The sequence below is a fragment of the Kryptolebias marmoratus genome, linkage group LG4 (assembly GCF_001649575.2).
Source record: "Kryptolebias marmoratus isolate JLee-2015 linkage group LG4, ASM164957v2, whole genome shotgun sequence".
NCBI lineage: Eukaryota > Metazoa > Chordata > Actinopteri > Cyprinodontiformes > Rivulidae > Kryptolebias > Kryptolebias marmoratus.
The window spans coordinates 20,383,909-20,399,828 of NC_051433.1; the positions used below are offsets into that span (position 1 = coordinate 20,383,909).

The following is a 15,920-nucleotide window of genomic DNA, read 5'->3' on the forward strand; positions in this document are numbered from 1 at the left end:
AAATCCTTTGTTTTTATTGGTCTTCAGTAATATTCTAATTTTCTGATATGATGAATTTGAGATTTTCATTTGTTGTCATTTGTAATCATCAAAATTAAACAAAATAAACATTTGAAATATGAGTTTGTATGTAATGTATGAATATACAAGTTTCACTTTTTAAATGGAATTACTGAAATCAATCTACTTTTTCATGATATTCTAATTTTATGACCAGCACCTGTACCTCCATGTCCTCTCTAACCTTCCCGTTCCTCATCTTCTTCAAAGCTTTCCAAACTTCATTCTCAGTAGTATTTTCCACTTCCTGGTCCACAGCTTTCTATGACCTCTTTCTTCTTTCCCTTTTGTTTATTAGATTGCCAAAGTATGCTGTCTTTACCTAAAAAAACAAAATTTTCTCATTTTTTGACCAACTATTATTATCTTTGTAGAACACATGAGAGCTGGCTACGATCCAGAGCTAATCTTTAATTCTTTGTATACTTTTACATAAGACAAGAATCTGACACTGTTGTCCTACTTTTGAACTCTGAAGTTAAAAAAAGCAAAACAGGTACACTGAAAAAAGGCGAATCCTTTATGGTTCATTGCTTCTTTTTATACCAGCTAGAAACTGTAACAATTGACCGCTTTTGTAAACCTAAGTACACCTTAAATTTGACCTTTCATTAAAAAAGTGTTTAAGATAGACATTCTGATAAATAACCCTTTTTGATGGAGACAGATCTAACCCTGAGATGATTTATAACGTGTTCATAAGAACTGACTGGCCATCTTTTCACTGCTATCTACATCGAAAGTTACATACAGTGATCTTCAGTGCTTTATATTTTAGCAATGGTAATATTCAGTAAGAATGGTTTACACCAGTGGAAATGAGGGGAAAAAATGACGTATACAAAATGTTTTTAAAGTTTAGTAACTCAATTAGTCAAAAGTTATTAACTTTAACAATTCCAAAATGTTCAGTAAAAGAAAAGCACTGCAGGTATGCAACTACATATCTAAGATTTATTGTTGCACCTTAATATCTAAAGTATTTAAAAACATCACATTGTTCTGATACTTCAGATGAAATTATGGCCAACTGCCACAGTTCATCATGCAGGACCTTAATGAAATAAATAAAATTGTGATCCGATTTCTTCTTGCGGCAACAGCAAAGGCAGGATTTATTTCAGTATCTTGTGTGGTCTGGATTAAAATACAAGAATTAAGCCCCGCCAAGGCACACTGGACTAGAAAACATAATTTTAATACGAGCAAATGTGAATAACAGCTTGACTAAAACCCAGAGCATGCAATATAGTGTTACAGGTAAGCAGTGCGATGAATGAGCATCAGTGTTAAACCTGCTGGGATTAGAAGAGCTTCATAAAGCTGGGCAGATTTACTCTTTGTGTGTGTGTCTGTGTGTAAAGAGACTGCTCATTCTAGCCGTGGAAATCAGAAAGCATTAAAACTTCACCTGAGGCTGACACCAAGCGTCTTGATTCTATGGAGCTTCTGTGTTCCTGGCCAAGTGAACCCCGTTCGCGGTGCGGAGGAATGCGCATTAGCTTCGTCCCGTGTGAGAGTCCAATTCACCTCGAGTGGACCTCTCCCATTTCCCTTCCCCCCACTCCAACATCCAATCCTACAGATAAGGTGCCATTTTGTGGCCTTACCGTGAGCTTGGAATGTGCAACAGAGTATCCTTCCATCAACATTGTCATCTTATACATCAAACAGCACTGGCACGTTCTAGGTAAGCTGGTATAAATTACACCGACCAGGTTCACTAGATAAAACCATTTAATCTTTAAGACCGTGTCAAAAGTATTAAAAAAAACCTACAAGGAAGACTTGCAACAATAACAGTTTAATTTTAAAAATCTATGAGCATGCCAATAAGCGGAGTCTACTTTATTAGTTTGACTCGATCTTTCAAAACTCTGAACTTGGGATTTTTGTCGACCTTCTTGTTGAAAAGTGCAAACACCTCCGCTTCTGTTTTAATATTGCTGTCACCAGTGAAAGAGTAATAGGCTGCCAAAACCTGCAAAAGACAGGAAAACCCTGAACACCAAGGACCAAGTCTTACCTTGAATTATATTTACAAGTGTGCTGTAAAAAGAAGAAGCTGCACACAGTAAATGAATCGTTTCATGTCTCACCTTTTTCCTGAGTTTCTTCACTGACAGCTCTTGGTCAGGTGCCTCTCTTAGTACTGCCTTGATGGTTCCTTTCCAGTTAAATTTGCCTGTAAGTGGAATCAAAAACATATATATCGAGTTTCCAGTGCAAACAATCTTGACTGAAGGTCATTTGATCAACGTAAACAAAAATGCAACACTGACATCTGCTGGCTTTATCATAAACACTTTTTCATTGAAGTTCAGTGCCAATCAAAAGTCTACATATTCATTGGACAGAAATGCTTTATCATTTGATCTGTATAAGTGTAAGTCATCCAAAAGCCATGTTACCCTGAGAGGCAGCTTGATCCTCGGTCTCTTCAGTCTCGAGAGCATTAGGAGATTCATCAACTGAAAAAGGATGGAAACAGTTTTACTTTAAACTGCAGCTTGATACACCTTTAAACTAACAAAGAAAAGAATGTTTTGTCCTATTTTTTTAATCACAGTGAATGTAAAGGAAAGGTTTTGACTCACTCTTTGTTTTCTTAGCAGAGGTTTGATTTTCGACACCATTCTCATTTTGCTCTTCGTCGTTGGCTTCTTCGTCTCCATGTTTTCTTTTTCTGTCCTTCTTCTTCTTTTTGCCAGTTTGGTCTTTTTCAGGCTCTTGAGCAGCTGGTTTTTTGTCACCCTTGGCAACTTTTCCATTCTTTTGCTGACGGGCCTCTTTACGCTCCCGTTTGTTCAGCTTCTTCTTTTCCTCGACCTGTGGTTGGCCGTCCTGGTTTTCAGTTCCATTAGTGTCCGCTCTGTGTTCAGCTGCAGAATCTTTGTTTCCATTAGTTGTCTGTTTGGTCTCAGTAGCCTGAAAAATAATGATGGGTAATAAAAATTACTTAAATATTAAACAACACTTCTTTTAACATTTTTACAAACAAGTAAAAACAAACCCCTACTTAAGCTTTTTTGCCAAAATGAAATTAATCACTTCATCAATTTGTTAAAATTAGATAATTTAGTCAATAAGACACCGCACAGTTTGGTGGTAATTAGCTTTTTTAGGCACACCTCTGACATTTATGATCCGAGCAATATTTGCTATTTGCACAAGATTACACAGTAAAACAACAAAGGTTCTTCACATCATGTATTGACATAATACATTAGCACGCACCAAACAAACACTAGTTGGGGAAAACAAAATGATGCTTAATAGGAGTTGGAAATATAATTTTTCTTTATGTTTAAACTTACTGACAGTCAATGGGTTCAATGCGACTGATGGCAACAGAGGTAGCTCACTTTTAATCTCTGTTTGATTTAGAAAAAATGTAGTTGGTGCTGCAGCTAATCAAGGAAGGTAAATTTGTGACTGACGAAACTGTTAATTATTTTATTCATAAAGTAATTTAGCTAATCTCTCTTAACACATAATCAGAATTGACCTGTCATTAATGTATATGTGTGTTAATGTAACTGCAGCAGTTAAGATTATTGCTGAGAAGAAAATGATATCGTCTTGTGACTTAGTCAGACCTAGTCGGATTTTCAGAGCAAAAATGTTGCAGACAAAGATCAGAGGGAACATTCAACTGGTATCCTTTAAATGGAAACCATAGCTGAATTGGACAAAAAAAAGCAGATTGCTGCGATGCTTTGTCCTCTGGCAACATTTTAATAACAAAATAGCTAAATTAGGCATTGCTGATATGTTTCTACTATGGCAACACTAATGTTCGTTGCAAGAGTATCTCATGAGATCCAAGTTTTAAGACAACTTTTACAAACTTTCAAGATTTTATGTAGCTTTTAATTACTAAGAATTAGTATTATTGTCATCTAAAGAAGCTCTTTCTGCCTCTTTCAGCCCCAAAATTCTGTCAGCAGTAATTATAAGCATGAAAACAAACATGATATAATTTGGACAAGGAGCGGTACCCATGTTAATGTAAGATTCATTTATTATATACTGACAATATTAAATGGCAACATTAAACAAACAAAAAGTGTAACTTACACTGTCAGCTGCAGCAATTATGTCCCACACTTCATTGTGTAGATTAGCGTTGCCTATTTTAAGACTGTTTTTCATCCAGTTCTTAAAAAGGAAAAAAAGAAAATTGATTACTTCTTGTGTAAAATAGTATATTACATTAGCATTTACACACACAGGAAAAATACTACTGTCTATGAGATAATTTGATTGTAAAAATAATTATTGTTGTTCTTTTTAGCGATACTAACCTGAAACTTTGCTTTCTTCCTTGGTACATTATCATATGTACTAACTTGTCTGAGTACATCCTTCAGTTTGGCACTGACACCAGGTTTGTTCATGGCTTCATGTACTCGCTGCAAAAAAAAAAGATGTAAGAATTATGAAAATAAAAGCGTACCAGGTTTAGATGAGATCTGCTTACCTGTATCCACTGCTGCTGTTTCACGTCTCCTTTGTTTGCTTTGGCCTCGTAGCCTTTGCCTCCATACTTCTGATCTTCGCTGATACATTTATTGTGGTTTTTGTAGTCGTCGCCCCTGTGTGGGAAGCAAAGACAAACATCATACTGACTGTCACCTGAGCGGGGAAGGTGCTTCCATCTTAAATAAAAAATAACAACAACTTGGGAACAGAACGGTAGAAACTTGGTCATTCATTACCAGAAGTCTTTCCCGCAGTCGATACAGGACAGGACTTGACACCCACGACACATGTTCACATGCTTCTCAACCTGAGCTTTTTTTAGGGATTCGCCACACGCATTGCAGGTGAAGAACACCATGGCTTAAACTACTGTCTCTATCAACCACTTCAAATACTCCAACTCAGTCTAAACTAATCGTAAGGTGGTTAAAAATTATCACGTGTAAGCAAGACAGTTTGCTTAAGCTAACAACAACTAAAAATGGAAAACATTACAAATAAAGTAAAGTCTGGAATGAACCGTTATTATCTGAAAATGTATAAGCGTTGCTAGCTGCTAAATAAAACTTGCTTTCATTCAATGTCGCATCCGAGAACATTCGGCTCCCTTTCTATAAACTTTTCAAAACACATGTGACGCACTTCAGCTCTACATTATTAGTGTTCCGTGGGCAAATACAACCGAAGAAAGGTTCCGAGGAAGACTGAAACAACGTTCAGGGAATGAGTTAAACTAAAATAGTCTATATTAGTCTATAAATATGTTTTACAATTTAATTTGTAGTAAACACTAAAGTTTACAAACATGTCACATTTTTTACTGTTTATAGTATCTAAATAATCGTTCCCTCGTTAGCTTCTTGTTTCGAAAATATACGCTGCACCAGGAAGTGACGTTGGGTCACTCCAGTCGAAAAGTGACCCATCATCCCAATAAAAGGTAGGAATCCTGTACTGTAGGCATGAGTTTGATTTTATGATTAGTGTTGCTGAGTGAGCGATGTTGAGGATTTATCAGTTGTCGAAAATTTGACGATCTTTTGAAAAACAAATACTGTTTTGTTAGCGTGGCATTGTTGTTAGCTCGACCGTTTTCGCCCAATTTTTGCCTGGGTGGTCTCGTAGCTCGAGCTTCGTGGATTCTGCGCAGTAATTGAGCAATGTGAATAATTTCGAAGATGTTTTACAAACATCAGCTGACCAGAGAAATATATACAAATTTCGTTTAGCCACTCGGTACTGATTTATTAATTTGTTCCCCTTTGGATTTCTATTTTTTTTTCTTGCCCTCCCCCCTTGATGGAGAAGTTGAAGCTGAGGGGGTGCAGCAGCTGAGTGACCATGGACTCCCTGTCCAGCCACAGCTCCTACCTCCTCCAGCAGCTTCAGGAGCAGAGGATTCAGGGGCTTCTCTGTGACTGCATGCTGGTGGTCAAAGGTGTCTGCTTCAAAGCGCACAAAAATGTCCTGGCTGCTTTCAGTTCTTACTTCAGGTGCCCCATGCCTTTATTTATTAAAGATAATCCCACAATTCTTAATTATCACTGTTAATCTTGCTGAGATGTTACATAAAACCCCTAATGTGGATATTATGACACGATTTTTTTCCAGATCTTTGTTCCAAAACTCCCCGAGTCAGAAAAACGACGTGTTCAACCTGGTTATCCAGGATGTCGGCGGCATCGGCCAGATACTGGATTACATGTACACCTCCCACCTTGACATTAACCAAGATAATGTGCAAGCCCTCCTGGACATTGCTCAGAGCTTGCAGGTTCCAAATGTACAGAGCATGTGTAACACTTTCCTCAAGCCCTGCCCTCCGCCCGTGGAGATGTCTTCTTTTACTCTCCCAGGCATGCTAAGCTCCGAGCACGACTGCCTTTTGGGGAGCGGTCTTCCACACGATGTCGACCTCCACTGTCCCTCTGAACCCCAGAGGCCCAGCTTTTACAGTGACATGGACCACACGAGAAGGATGCCAGTTTCACTGCCTAATAATAGCTCAAACTGTGACTTACCTAGCAGCTCTCATGCGCCCGTAGAGAAACAGCTGGTTCACGGCTATAAGCTCCGTAATTTCTACAGTAAGCAGTATTTTAAGCAAAGTGCCCTTCAGACCAACAGTGCGATCTCAAACCAAGGCCCAGGCCCCTTGGTATTGACGGAGGAACAGCAGTGTCAGCTTGGAATGAATCAGGCCGGCAATAACGCCGCTGTGAGTTCAGGAACCACAGTTCAGTCCAACTCTGTTACTTCTGTAACAGTGGAAAAAAACACCATCTCCTCTTTGACACCTTCAGAGAATCTAAACGCCCCTAACACGGACTCGGCTGATTCCATGGTTAACAGGCCGGTCCGCCCCAAGAAGGCCGTCTACCTGAAGAAATATAATTACCTCTACTCTCAGAAGGCTCTGGAGGAGATGTGCGCCGAGTCGGTCATTGATCCCATCCAGAGCTGTCCTAAAGAGAGTCATCCAGGCGAGCCCGTGACCCAAACCGAAGCTCCAGAAGCTCCCGCAGAAGGCAGCCCTGCAGGCAGAGAGGAGACTTCAGAGACAACAGACGCTCAGCTTCCCAGTCCTCCACCTGGAAATCCAAAGGAGATGAGTTTGAAGTCGGTGCCAGAGCCTTCACAGCAAACAGGGCACAAGCAGTACTGTTGTGAAGTGTGTGGGAAGATCTTCAAACACCCGAGCAACCTGGAGCTGCACAAGCGGTCGCATACTGGTATCACACATTCTGATTTCCTAAAAAATCCCAGTGATAAACCGTAACATCGTTAATCCTGAGGGTTTGACACAAACCTGCATTTTTCTGTTGCAGGTGAAAAGCCATTTCAGTGCAGTATTTGTGGAAAGCACTTCTCACAGGTATTCCCCGGTGCATTGTTTTATTTTGGCACAGTTTGTTTTTTTCTGATGGTTGGATTAAATCAAGATATAAAACTGATTTTTTTTTTTTTCTTTTCACTTATAGGCGGGAAATTTACAAACACATTTGCGGAGACATTCTGGAGAAAAGCCATATATCTGTGAGTTATGTGGCAAAAGGTAATCTGCTTCATTTATTGTATAATTTCTACTGCAAAATGTTTTACCATTACCAGCTTTGTTTTGTTTATTTATTTATTTTTTCTTTTTATAGAAAAGATCTTTAATGCATTCAAAAGCTAGGCAATTTACTTTTCAGTTTGTGTTATTTTGTCTTTAATGCTACACTTCTGTAGTGCTTTTGTCATTTTTATTTTAATAATAGTTATAGATTGGAAAAATAAAGAGCTGGTTATAGGGATACATTACTACATGATGGTGTCCAACAGTGGATAGCCTGAAATGTTATTTTAAACGGATTAAACTGAACATTATCTTTATTTTCTAGCTTTACTGCAGCAGGGGATGTCCAGCGTCACAAAGTGGTTCACACCGGAGAGAAACCACATCTGTGTGATATATGTGGTAGAGGTAAATCTCTCTCATGTTGTCCATGTTTCTTACTTAATTGTTGTTGTCTTCTCCAAATGTTTTTCTTGTCGTGTCTTTTTTTTTGCTCAGGATTTAACAACTTGAGTAATCTCAAGGAGCACAAAAGGACTCACGCGACAGAAAAGACCTTCACCTGCGACCAGTGTGGGAAGTCTTTCAACACGCACAGGAAGCTTCTGAAGCACAAGGCTCGCCACGCCGGAGAAAAACCTCACAGCTGTGCCACCTGTGGTAAGGATCGGCCTCAATTCAACTGTCACTCAGCAACAAAGCTGGCAACAGAAGGCGGGGCAGTCATGTTTTCGCTCGTGTGGGTTCTCTTGTACTCTTTGTAAAATATCTCACAAATCACTGAGCAAATGTTTATAAAACTTTCAGTAAGTAATGACTGGATGTCATTACTTTTGGAGTCAGTTCGATTCAAGATGGCTGCCATAGTCCACTTACCTTAGAAAACACAAAAAATGGCTTCAACTCAGCCAGTTTTACAAATATTGAGGTAAGATTTGGTGTTACAGCAGCTGTTTTGTGTCATATCTAACTGTTGGAGTTAACCGTGTTTGTCTGTTAGCAAAGTATCTACAAACCCCTGGATGGATTTTAATCAACCTTACAGAAAGTAATTGTTTCCTGTCCATCTGCAAATGATTACCCTTTGGAGTCAACTTAATTCAATATGTCCACCACAGCTAAGCAACCTTAGCCAACGCAGAAATGTCTATAGATGCTCTGCTAAAATTTGGTGTGGTAGTAGCTGAGAGTCATTCACAAACACTAACAGATCATGTGAGATCTTTCAGTATTGCATGACTGTGCATGTTTTCGAGGTTTGACCCAAACAGCGACAACGCTGTCATTTCTCTACATAAGGTGATCTTAAATCCTGCAGAAAACAGCGCTGAAGCATGTTAACAGGATAGTTACAATTATTCCTGTTGTCAGTATCTGGGACTATAATTCTTATGTAATAAAAAAAGCAGAATAGCATTTCAAAATTATAGGTTTAGCATTCCTTGAATGAATGCATATCACCTGCCACCGTTCATGTCAGAGTTTTAGATTAACTCAGTTTTTGAAAATAGGAAAATGCATGCATACATAGTAGGGGGTAAAAAAAGAAAATGTTTTATTTTTCAGTTTTTATAACTTAGAACTACTATTAATGTGAGAAGTTAAATGAATGTTGAAGAACGCAAAAATAGTATTTCGGAGAGTTTTGGTTTATTGATTTAAAGCCAAATAAATGAGTATCATAGAATATCATCACCGTTTTATCATTCTGCTGTTTAATGGCAACAACACAGCACTCATGTTATACTTGGTACAGATACACAAGATAGTGCAAATCCCAATGTAAGCCCTGATTATATATGTGGTGGTGCAACGTATTTGACATTCAAGAGTTGTTGTTTCGTGCAGGGAAGTGCTTCATTGGCTCAGGAGACCTGCAGCGTCATATACGGTCACACACCGGTGAGAAGCCCTATATCTGTACTACCTGTGGAAAGAGCTTTACCCGCTCTGCCATGCTGAGGAGACACAGCAATATGCACTGCAAGGGGCCACCAGTCTCCAGCCCGGTGACGGTGGACTCCGAGCAGACAAATAGCTCGGATGGAGCCGCCTCCTTCTCCAAACCGGTCAGCCTGAATAAACCGCCCGCTGCTGCCTCTGAGCAACACTTCTCTGCCATGATGCCTAACACGGAGTTAGATAAGCCCTCCCCGCCCAGTCCTTCGCCGCTGCCGCAAGCAGCACAGCCTATAGAGACGCCACCTCCCAGCATGCACCTCAGCCCAGCGCTGACGTCTCTTCCAGAGCTGCGCTCCCTGGTTCCCCATCACCTCCTGTCATCCAGCCACCAGGAGAGGAGCGCGGCTCTGCTCCCCGCAGACCGCATCAAGCTGCCCAAACCGCACGAGACTCCGGAGATCGTTTATGGTCCTTACATGGAGAACGGGAACATGTCCATTGACAGTGACCCAGCGGGGAGACCCTACCTGCCCCCCACAGACAGCCCCTTCACAGGGTCAAGTAGGCCCTACAGGTTCAGTGAAGGCCAGTTTATCTCCAGTGTAACTTTATGGGGTCTGGCAATGAAAACTCTGCAGAATGATAACGACATGGAGCAGTGAAATCAGCATTTCCTGATGAAGCTTGTGCATTTTCTGTCTCATGTGGTTATTCAGTTGTTGAAGTGGATTTTTACCACTATGATTGTGATCATTTAAAACTGACCCACGTCGTGTCCTGTAGATGGTAGCCTGCCAAAGGAAGCAAAGACAAAAACAGTAATAATAGACGTGAAAAGTGTGCTTGAAGATGGTACTGAACAAAATGAAAGTAAAATGTGCTTCCAGTGTTTTTTTACTGGTTGAATACTAAAGTTATTAAATGGCTTTTGTGCTGCTTTTTAAAGTGCTGGGTGATGGTTTTCAGCTCACATCCCAGGCAGTGATTTCACAGTAAGTATTTACTCTGTGACCTTCTCAAAGGGGACCCCTCCCCACTTCTCATTAGGATTGGACCACGTCGGCCGCAGCAGCAGAGCCTGGAAGTTTAAACCATCTAAGAATAAAGCAGCAGCAGAGTTTCAGTCTGCGATTTAGCGCAGCTCGGTCATCCAATTCAAAAAGTTCAGTTCTTTGTAATCATAGTAAATAAAAGAGCAGCTCTGTTTTTCTCTGTGTACACTGCACTGCACTTTAACATAAGTTCTCAGAATACAGCTGTATTTTCTGTATTGATAAAATAATAAAGCAATTAGATTCTATTGATTATAAGTCTGTGGTTTGTGCATGAAACAGCTTTTTATAAAGTTGTTGCCTTTATCGTAAATAAAAACCCTTTGCATTTGTTTGAGTATAGAATGAAAGAAAAACTGATTATTTCAAAGTTAAAAGACTTTGTGAATCATGTAAGATGTAAAAAAAAAGACCATAATTCTGTAGACTTTCTATAATATTCACATACAAAATTAAAGATAGATGTGATTATGGCTGAAAATCTGCAGCAGTTTGTAATATTTGTTTATTTAACCATAAAAAAAGATCTTTAGATTTTCTCTCTCTCTCTGTCACTTGTCCTGGCTAAAAATAAGTCAATTAAAATGTCAATTAAATTAAATTGTTTTTATGTATTGCCAGTTTGCAACAAAGGTCATCATAGAGCTATTTAAAGAGGACAAAGTTATTAGCCTCTAATTCACTATAAATATTACTGTTTTATTTTTTTAATGGCAACTAAACGACAAAAGAGAAGTTGTCCAGCCAGTGTTTCCATGTCTTAAATAATGTCCTGGCTGTGCAGGTAACTGTAGAGAGGAAAACTCTCTTTTAACAACAAAAACCTCCTGCAGAAGCAGACTTAGGGACTGTCTGTGTGAACAAAAACGCCAATCACAAGCATGTGCGTCAAAATTAAAACAAAAACGTTTCAGAAGAGCTCATCATCAGGATCTATAGATGAGTCTGGGGAGGTAGAGCCAGGCGCAGCAGGTACGGACAGCTAACGAGGACCGAATCTGGTCTTCAAGTTTGACACGTTTTCACACCTGGTATAAACGTGACTTTTTCTCTTTTTTTTTGGTGCTTGTGAGCTGAATGATTATCGTGAAGGACAAGACACCAGTACACAGTGACAAGTACTGGTTTTAAGATTTGTCCTGAACTTCAGTGGTCTTTGTATGCACAAACAGAGGGTTCAACCTGACTCCTTACACAAGCTGATATGTGGCATTAAATACAATAACTAAAATATTTTTTGTATAATGAAGCACTGTAGATAGCTGTTGTTTTTGCTTTTAAAAGCTGTTTGAGCATCAAACATCTACTGCTGTGGAGTTAAGTGTGATGCAGCTGTAAAGCCACAGAGGGAGCTAAAAACCACACGTGACAGTCCATGATGAGATGTCCACAGTTTGACGGAAAGGCCCGATCTGTCGGAAATCAAAGCATCTCTTTCCATGATGTGTAGCAGCATATCATGTAGCAAGGAATGTGCTGCCTGTCCGCTCCTTTGCACGGCCACGTGCCTCGAGGTATGAGCATTGCTTATGGGAGCGGTTGGGTTTTCTGGATGCTGTCGGTGAATGAAGCTGTCACAAGTGGGAGCCACATTCCGAGCACATCCAGTAAACACTGCATCATGTGAGACGGGGAAACGGTGCACCGAGCAGACATCATTTGCTCCAAGATAGGCTTCCGTTGATTGGCCATCATTGTCACAACATCCAGGCCTTCTTATGCCGTGCCTGCTGGATTAGTTGCCTAGCAACACATAGGATAAGTCTGTTATCATGGTGTCCATTCTCCTTCATTACCCCTTTACATCCGTCCTCCTAACGATGATGGGGAAGAGGCAGAGATATTTGTTTAGAGAGTGTACCTGACCTCGATGTGCCTCTTGTGCTCTGAATTGATTGTCGAGGATGTTTGAACGAGTTTGTGTCAGAACACAGTGGGGATGTCCCAATGTTGGCATCTCTCTCGTGCTTTAAAGGGCTTGGTATTCTTATCGGTCAATTTTCTTTCATTGAAAGATTTTTCTCAAAAATCCATCCGTGGGAAAGTTATGCAAACACCAGCCATCTTGAGCGTTTTCTCACTTTACAGCAAATATCAAAGTGTGAACGTGTGAAGATGCTCCTTCTGTTCATCCCTTCAGCACGAAGACAGGACTCGGTAGCACCCTGATGCCATACATTGTTTCCAGGTTTTATCAGAACGTTTGTTTGTTTGTCTGTTTTTAACAAAACACAATCTTAAATTCTAACATTTTGCTCCACTTATTGCCATTTATATCTATACAGACAATACACGCTCTCATAACATGACTCTATTACATTTTATTAATGTGGCTCTAATTATTTCTCTGTGTATTGTGGATTCATCTTTAAAGAGGTTCTCACGTTTTCTATATTTCCACTTGTGCACATAAAATAGATTTGAACTGTTACAAAGCTCAAAGTCAACACCAAATAAACAAACGGCTTCATTTAGAAAGACTTTTGTTCATTTGCATAATGCAGCTTCTAGTTCGACACACCTGGAACAAAGAACGAGCACAATCAAAATCAGCCAAACCAAAGTCTTCAGAATTAACCAATATGTTGATGGAAAGTGAAATATTTCATATTCTAACAAAAGGGCTGCTTCTATATTCACCAGCTACCTCTGCATTACTCTAAACAGGACAAGAGTCTTTGTTGAGGAATCTCTTTTCTCTCTTCTCACCCTCTCTTTCCTTCTTCTCTCCCGCCATCACGCTGAAGTTAATCCTGATTATGTGTGCCGTCTAACAGCTGCAAAATGACACCCAGCCTAATGCCATTTTACACAGAAATATTTCCAAAGCCAGCCCTTTGTTCTATTATCTCATCGCGCTTTATTGCTTTGTGTTGTCGCAGGCATATGAGGATGGGTTTAATTAACGAGTGAGTGTGAAATGCATGAATCCATCTAAATTTGTCTGGCTGAGACATTTTATGGCACAAAAAAAGGGGGGGCAGCTTAATCAAATTTAACCGTAGGTAGTTTTTTTTTTAAATATTATTGCATCTGAAAGTGCAGTAGTTGTTTATGAAAGCCTTTGAACAAAGAACATATTACCCCTGTAGGTTTTCCAGGTGACCTACAAAATGAAAGCGCTTCCTTACAGTTTATTTTTTTTCTAAATCTTTTGGGTCTCCCTAAGAGTTCACACGAGACGAGATCCATGGTAATATCACGGCAGTTGCGTCAGCAGCAGAAGATGTGGACGTGTTCTGGCAGCGCTTCCAGTCCAGCTGTAATTGCCGTGGAGCTGCGGCTTGTTGCTGTGTTGAGATGGATAAGTGGCTGACCCAGTCTCTGCACTGTAATTCCTCTGCGTGTCACAATATGAAAGAGGCTTAAGCACAGGAGAAGAATAGTGATTGTTCCCACTGTTGCTGTGCTGTCATCTCCCTGCTGCGTTTCTTACCGCTTTTCTCATCTTCTCAAGCACTATATCTACTCAGCTGCACCCATTCAGATTTAGCTTAATGCCATAAATGATAAAAACTATATGTACTGTAAATAAACTTGTTTTCTCTAGCATGGATTGAGCAAAGTTATTTTTGCATTGAACGGTTTTGAATAGTCGACACGTCTTGCATCAATTCCAGTCACCGTATATTCACACATACACACAGCACCTTTTTTTTTTTTTTGCTACTCCACTTACTCAATATCTCGGTGTTCTCTCCTTTACGTGTGCACGCTCACACACGCACTGGCCTTTAGCTACTGTACCCAGGTGTATTTTTCTGTCTGGGTCTGCAGTTCACTTCCAGTTTCTTGGGATGCATTTCGACACCTGTCACTGTATGTGACAGGTTATCTCCCCTCGGGCGAAGAAATCAGGTTGTTCCAGCGCACACAGCAAAGCCTGCGACAAGAAATGGAGACTTGGTTTTGCTAGCTAAATGGGTCCCTGGTTACCTTCTACTGCTTGTTCCTGCTACGAGTTATGTTTTATGTTCAAAGCAGCACGCTGTGAGGAAATTTAGGAATAACTGGCTACATCAGTGATCCCCCTCTGTTGCCTTGTGTCTATTTTTTGCTCTTCACTAGTAATATATTGGTGCTAGATATCTTGAAAGGAATTTAAATTTGCCAAAAACTGTGAACACATCTTTTCTTGTCAATAGTGCCAAACTCCCTTGGACATTTTGGCACTGGTAACAAATTGGTCGCAAATAGCTGACATGCTCATTTGTGCTTTGCAATAAGTCTGCCAACAGCATTAAGCTTCTTCTATTTATGTTACCATAAATAGAAGAGGTTTATTCTAAATAATTATGTATATTTTCAATAAATAGTATACTTGGTTTGCTTGGTATTTGAACCTGAGCACAGTAGTTACAAGCTTACTAAAATGCTTCCTGGTCAGCTGTTATATTTACAAAAGTATTTACTGGAATTTCAACTATTAAATCCTCAAAGGAGGAATTTTCTGTAAATACCCTACAAACTATTAACGTTCTTAAACCAACAAGTGTATGAAAATGTATTTTTCACCGCAAACCTAATTTCTTTATGACAGCAGAACATTGCATAAAATTTGCAGTCAAATTGCCAAAGATTCACCACAACTCTGTTAAACAACGCTTGCTTGCCGTTCATGGCGGTGGGCGATAATGTCTTTCCCCGTGCCTGTGTGTGCACGTGTGCTCATTTGTCTGTTGGGTCAGCAAAATGCCACACAAACCAGTGGACGGACTTTAGTGAAACTATCAAGTAATCAGTAGATGTTCATTTACTGATTCAAGATGGCCGCCACAGCAAATCAACTTTAGTTTAGTGCCTCAAGTTACATCTTATCAGCCACGGGTTTCTCATACACATAAATGAAGGCCAAGAAAATAAACAAGAACACTTCATGCCCATCTTTTGAATGGCCCCTTATGAGTTTAGATGCTTTGTAAATTATACATATTATGCCGATAAACATTTCCAAAAGCCACCATATGTGGTAATAGGAGGACTGTGATGTTGTTTTGCGTTTTGGGATCTTTCCTAACTTTGTTTTCATGTTTTCCAGCTGTGCAGGCAGATTGAAGCCTGTGGACAAACCCACCTCATTATACCAAACAAATTCTAACCAAAAGGATGACATAAGCATGAAAGACTTCAGTTTCCCTGTTCATATCACTTTGATTTCCTGTGGTGAAAAAAATTAGCCAATCAGATGCAACGATTCTCTAATTGTAAGGACAGAGCCCTTAAGGCAGAGGGAATGTGGAAGGAGGGGGACGATAGGAGAGATGATGTAAAATTAGCCACGCTGTCAGAGCAGTTTGCACTTGGCTTTAAAGGAATTGTCACCACTGGAGCAGACTCAGGGAAGCCCTCCACGGTCTTTTCTC

At 39.8% G+C, this 15,920-nt stretch overlaps 2 protein-coding genes across 2 annotated transcripts; one reads left to right on the forward strand and one right to left on the reverse strand.

Moving 5' to 3' along the window:
- Positions 1 to 1,242: 1,242 nt before the first annotated feature.
- Positions 1,243 to 5,162, reverse strand: lyar (Ly1 antibody reactive homolog (mouse)). Its single transcript, XM_017429952.3, has 8 exons — positions 4,782 to 5,162; positions 4,544 to 4,658; positions 4,368 to 4,475; positions 4,141 to 4,221; positions 2,658 to 2,988; positions 2,472 to 2,531; positions 2,160 to 2,245; positions 1,243 to 2,041 (listed from the first exon to the last, which is right to left on the reverse strand). The coding sequence occupies exons 1-8, from the start codon at positions 4,901 to 4,903 to the stop codon at positions 1,904 to 1,906; spliced, it is 1,041 nt and encodes a 346-aa protein (XP_017285441.1). The 5' UTR covers positions 4,904 to 5,162; the 3' UTR covers positions 1,243 to 1,903.
- Positions 5,163 to 5,345: 183 nt separating this feature from the next.
- On the forward strand, positions 5,346 to 10,805 carry zbtb49 (zinc finger and BTB domain containing 49). Its single transcript, XM_017429948.3, has 8 exons — positions 5,346 to 5,485; positions 5,854 to 6,038; positions 6,157 to 7,277; positions 7,374 to 7,420; positions 7,527 to 7,600; positions 7,929 to 8,011; positions 8,102 to 8,263; positions 9,452 to 10,805. Exons 2-8 carry the CDS (start codon positions 5,887 to 5,889, stop codon positions 10,165 to 10,167), a joined length of 2,355 nt encoding a protein of 784 aa, XP_017285437.1. The 5' UTR covers positions 5,346 to 5,485; positions 5,854 to 5,886; the 3' UTR covers positions 10,168 to 10,805.
- Positions 10,806 to 15,920: the final 5,115 nt, after the last annotated feature.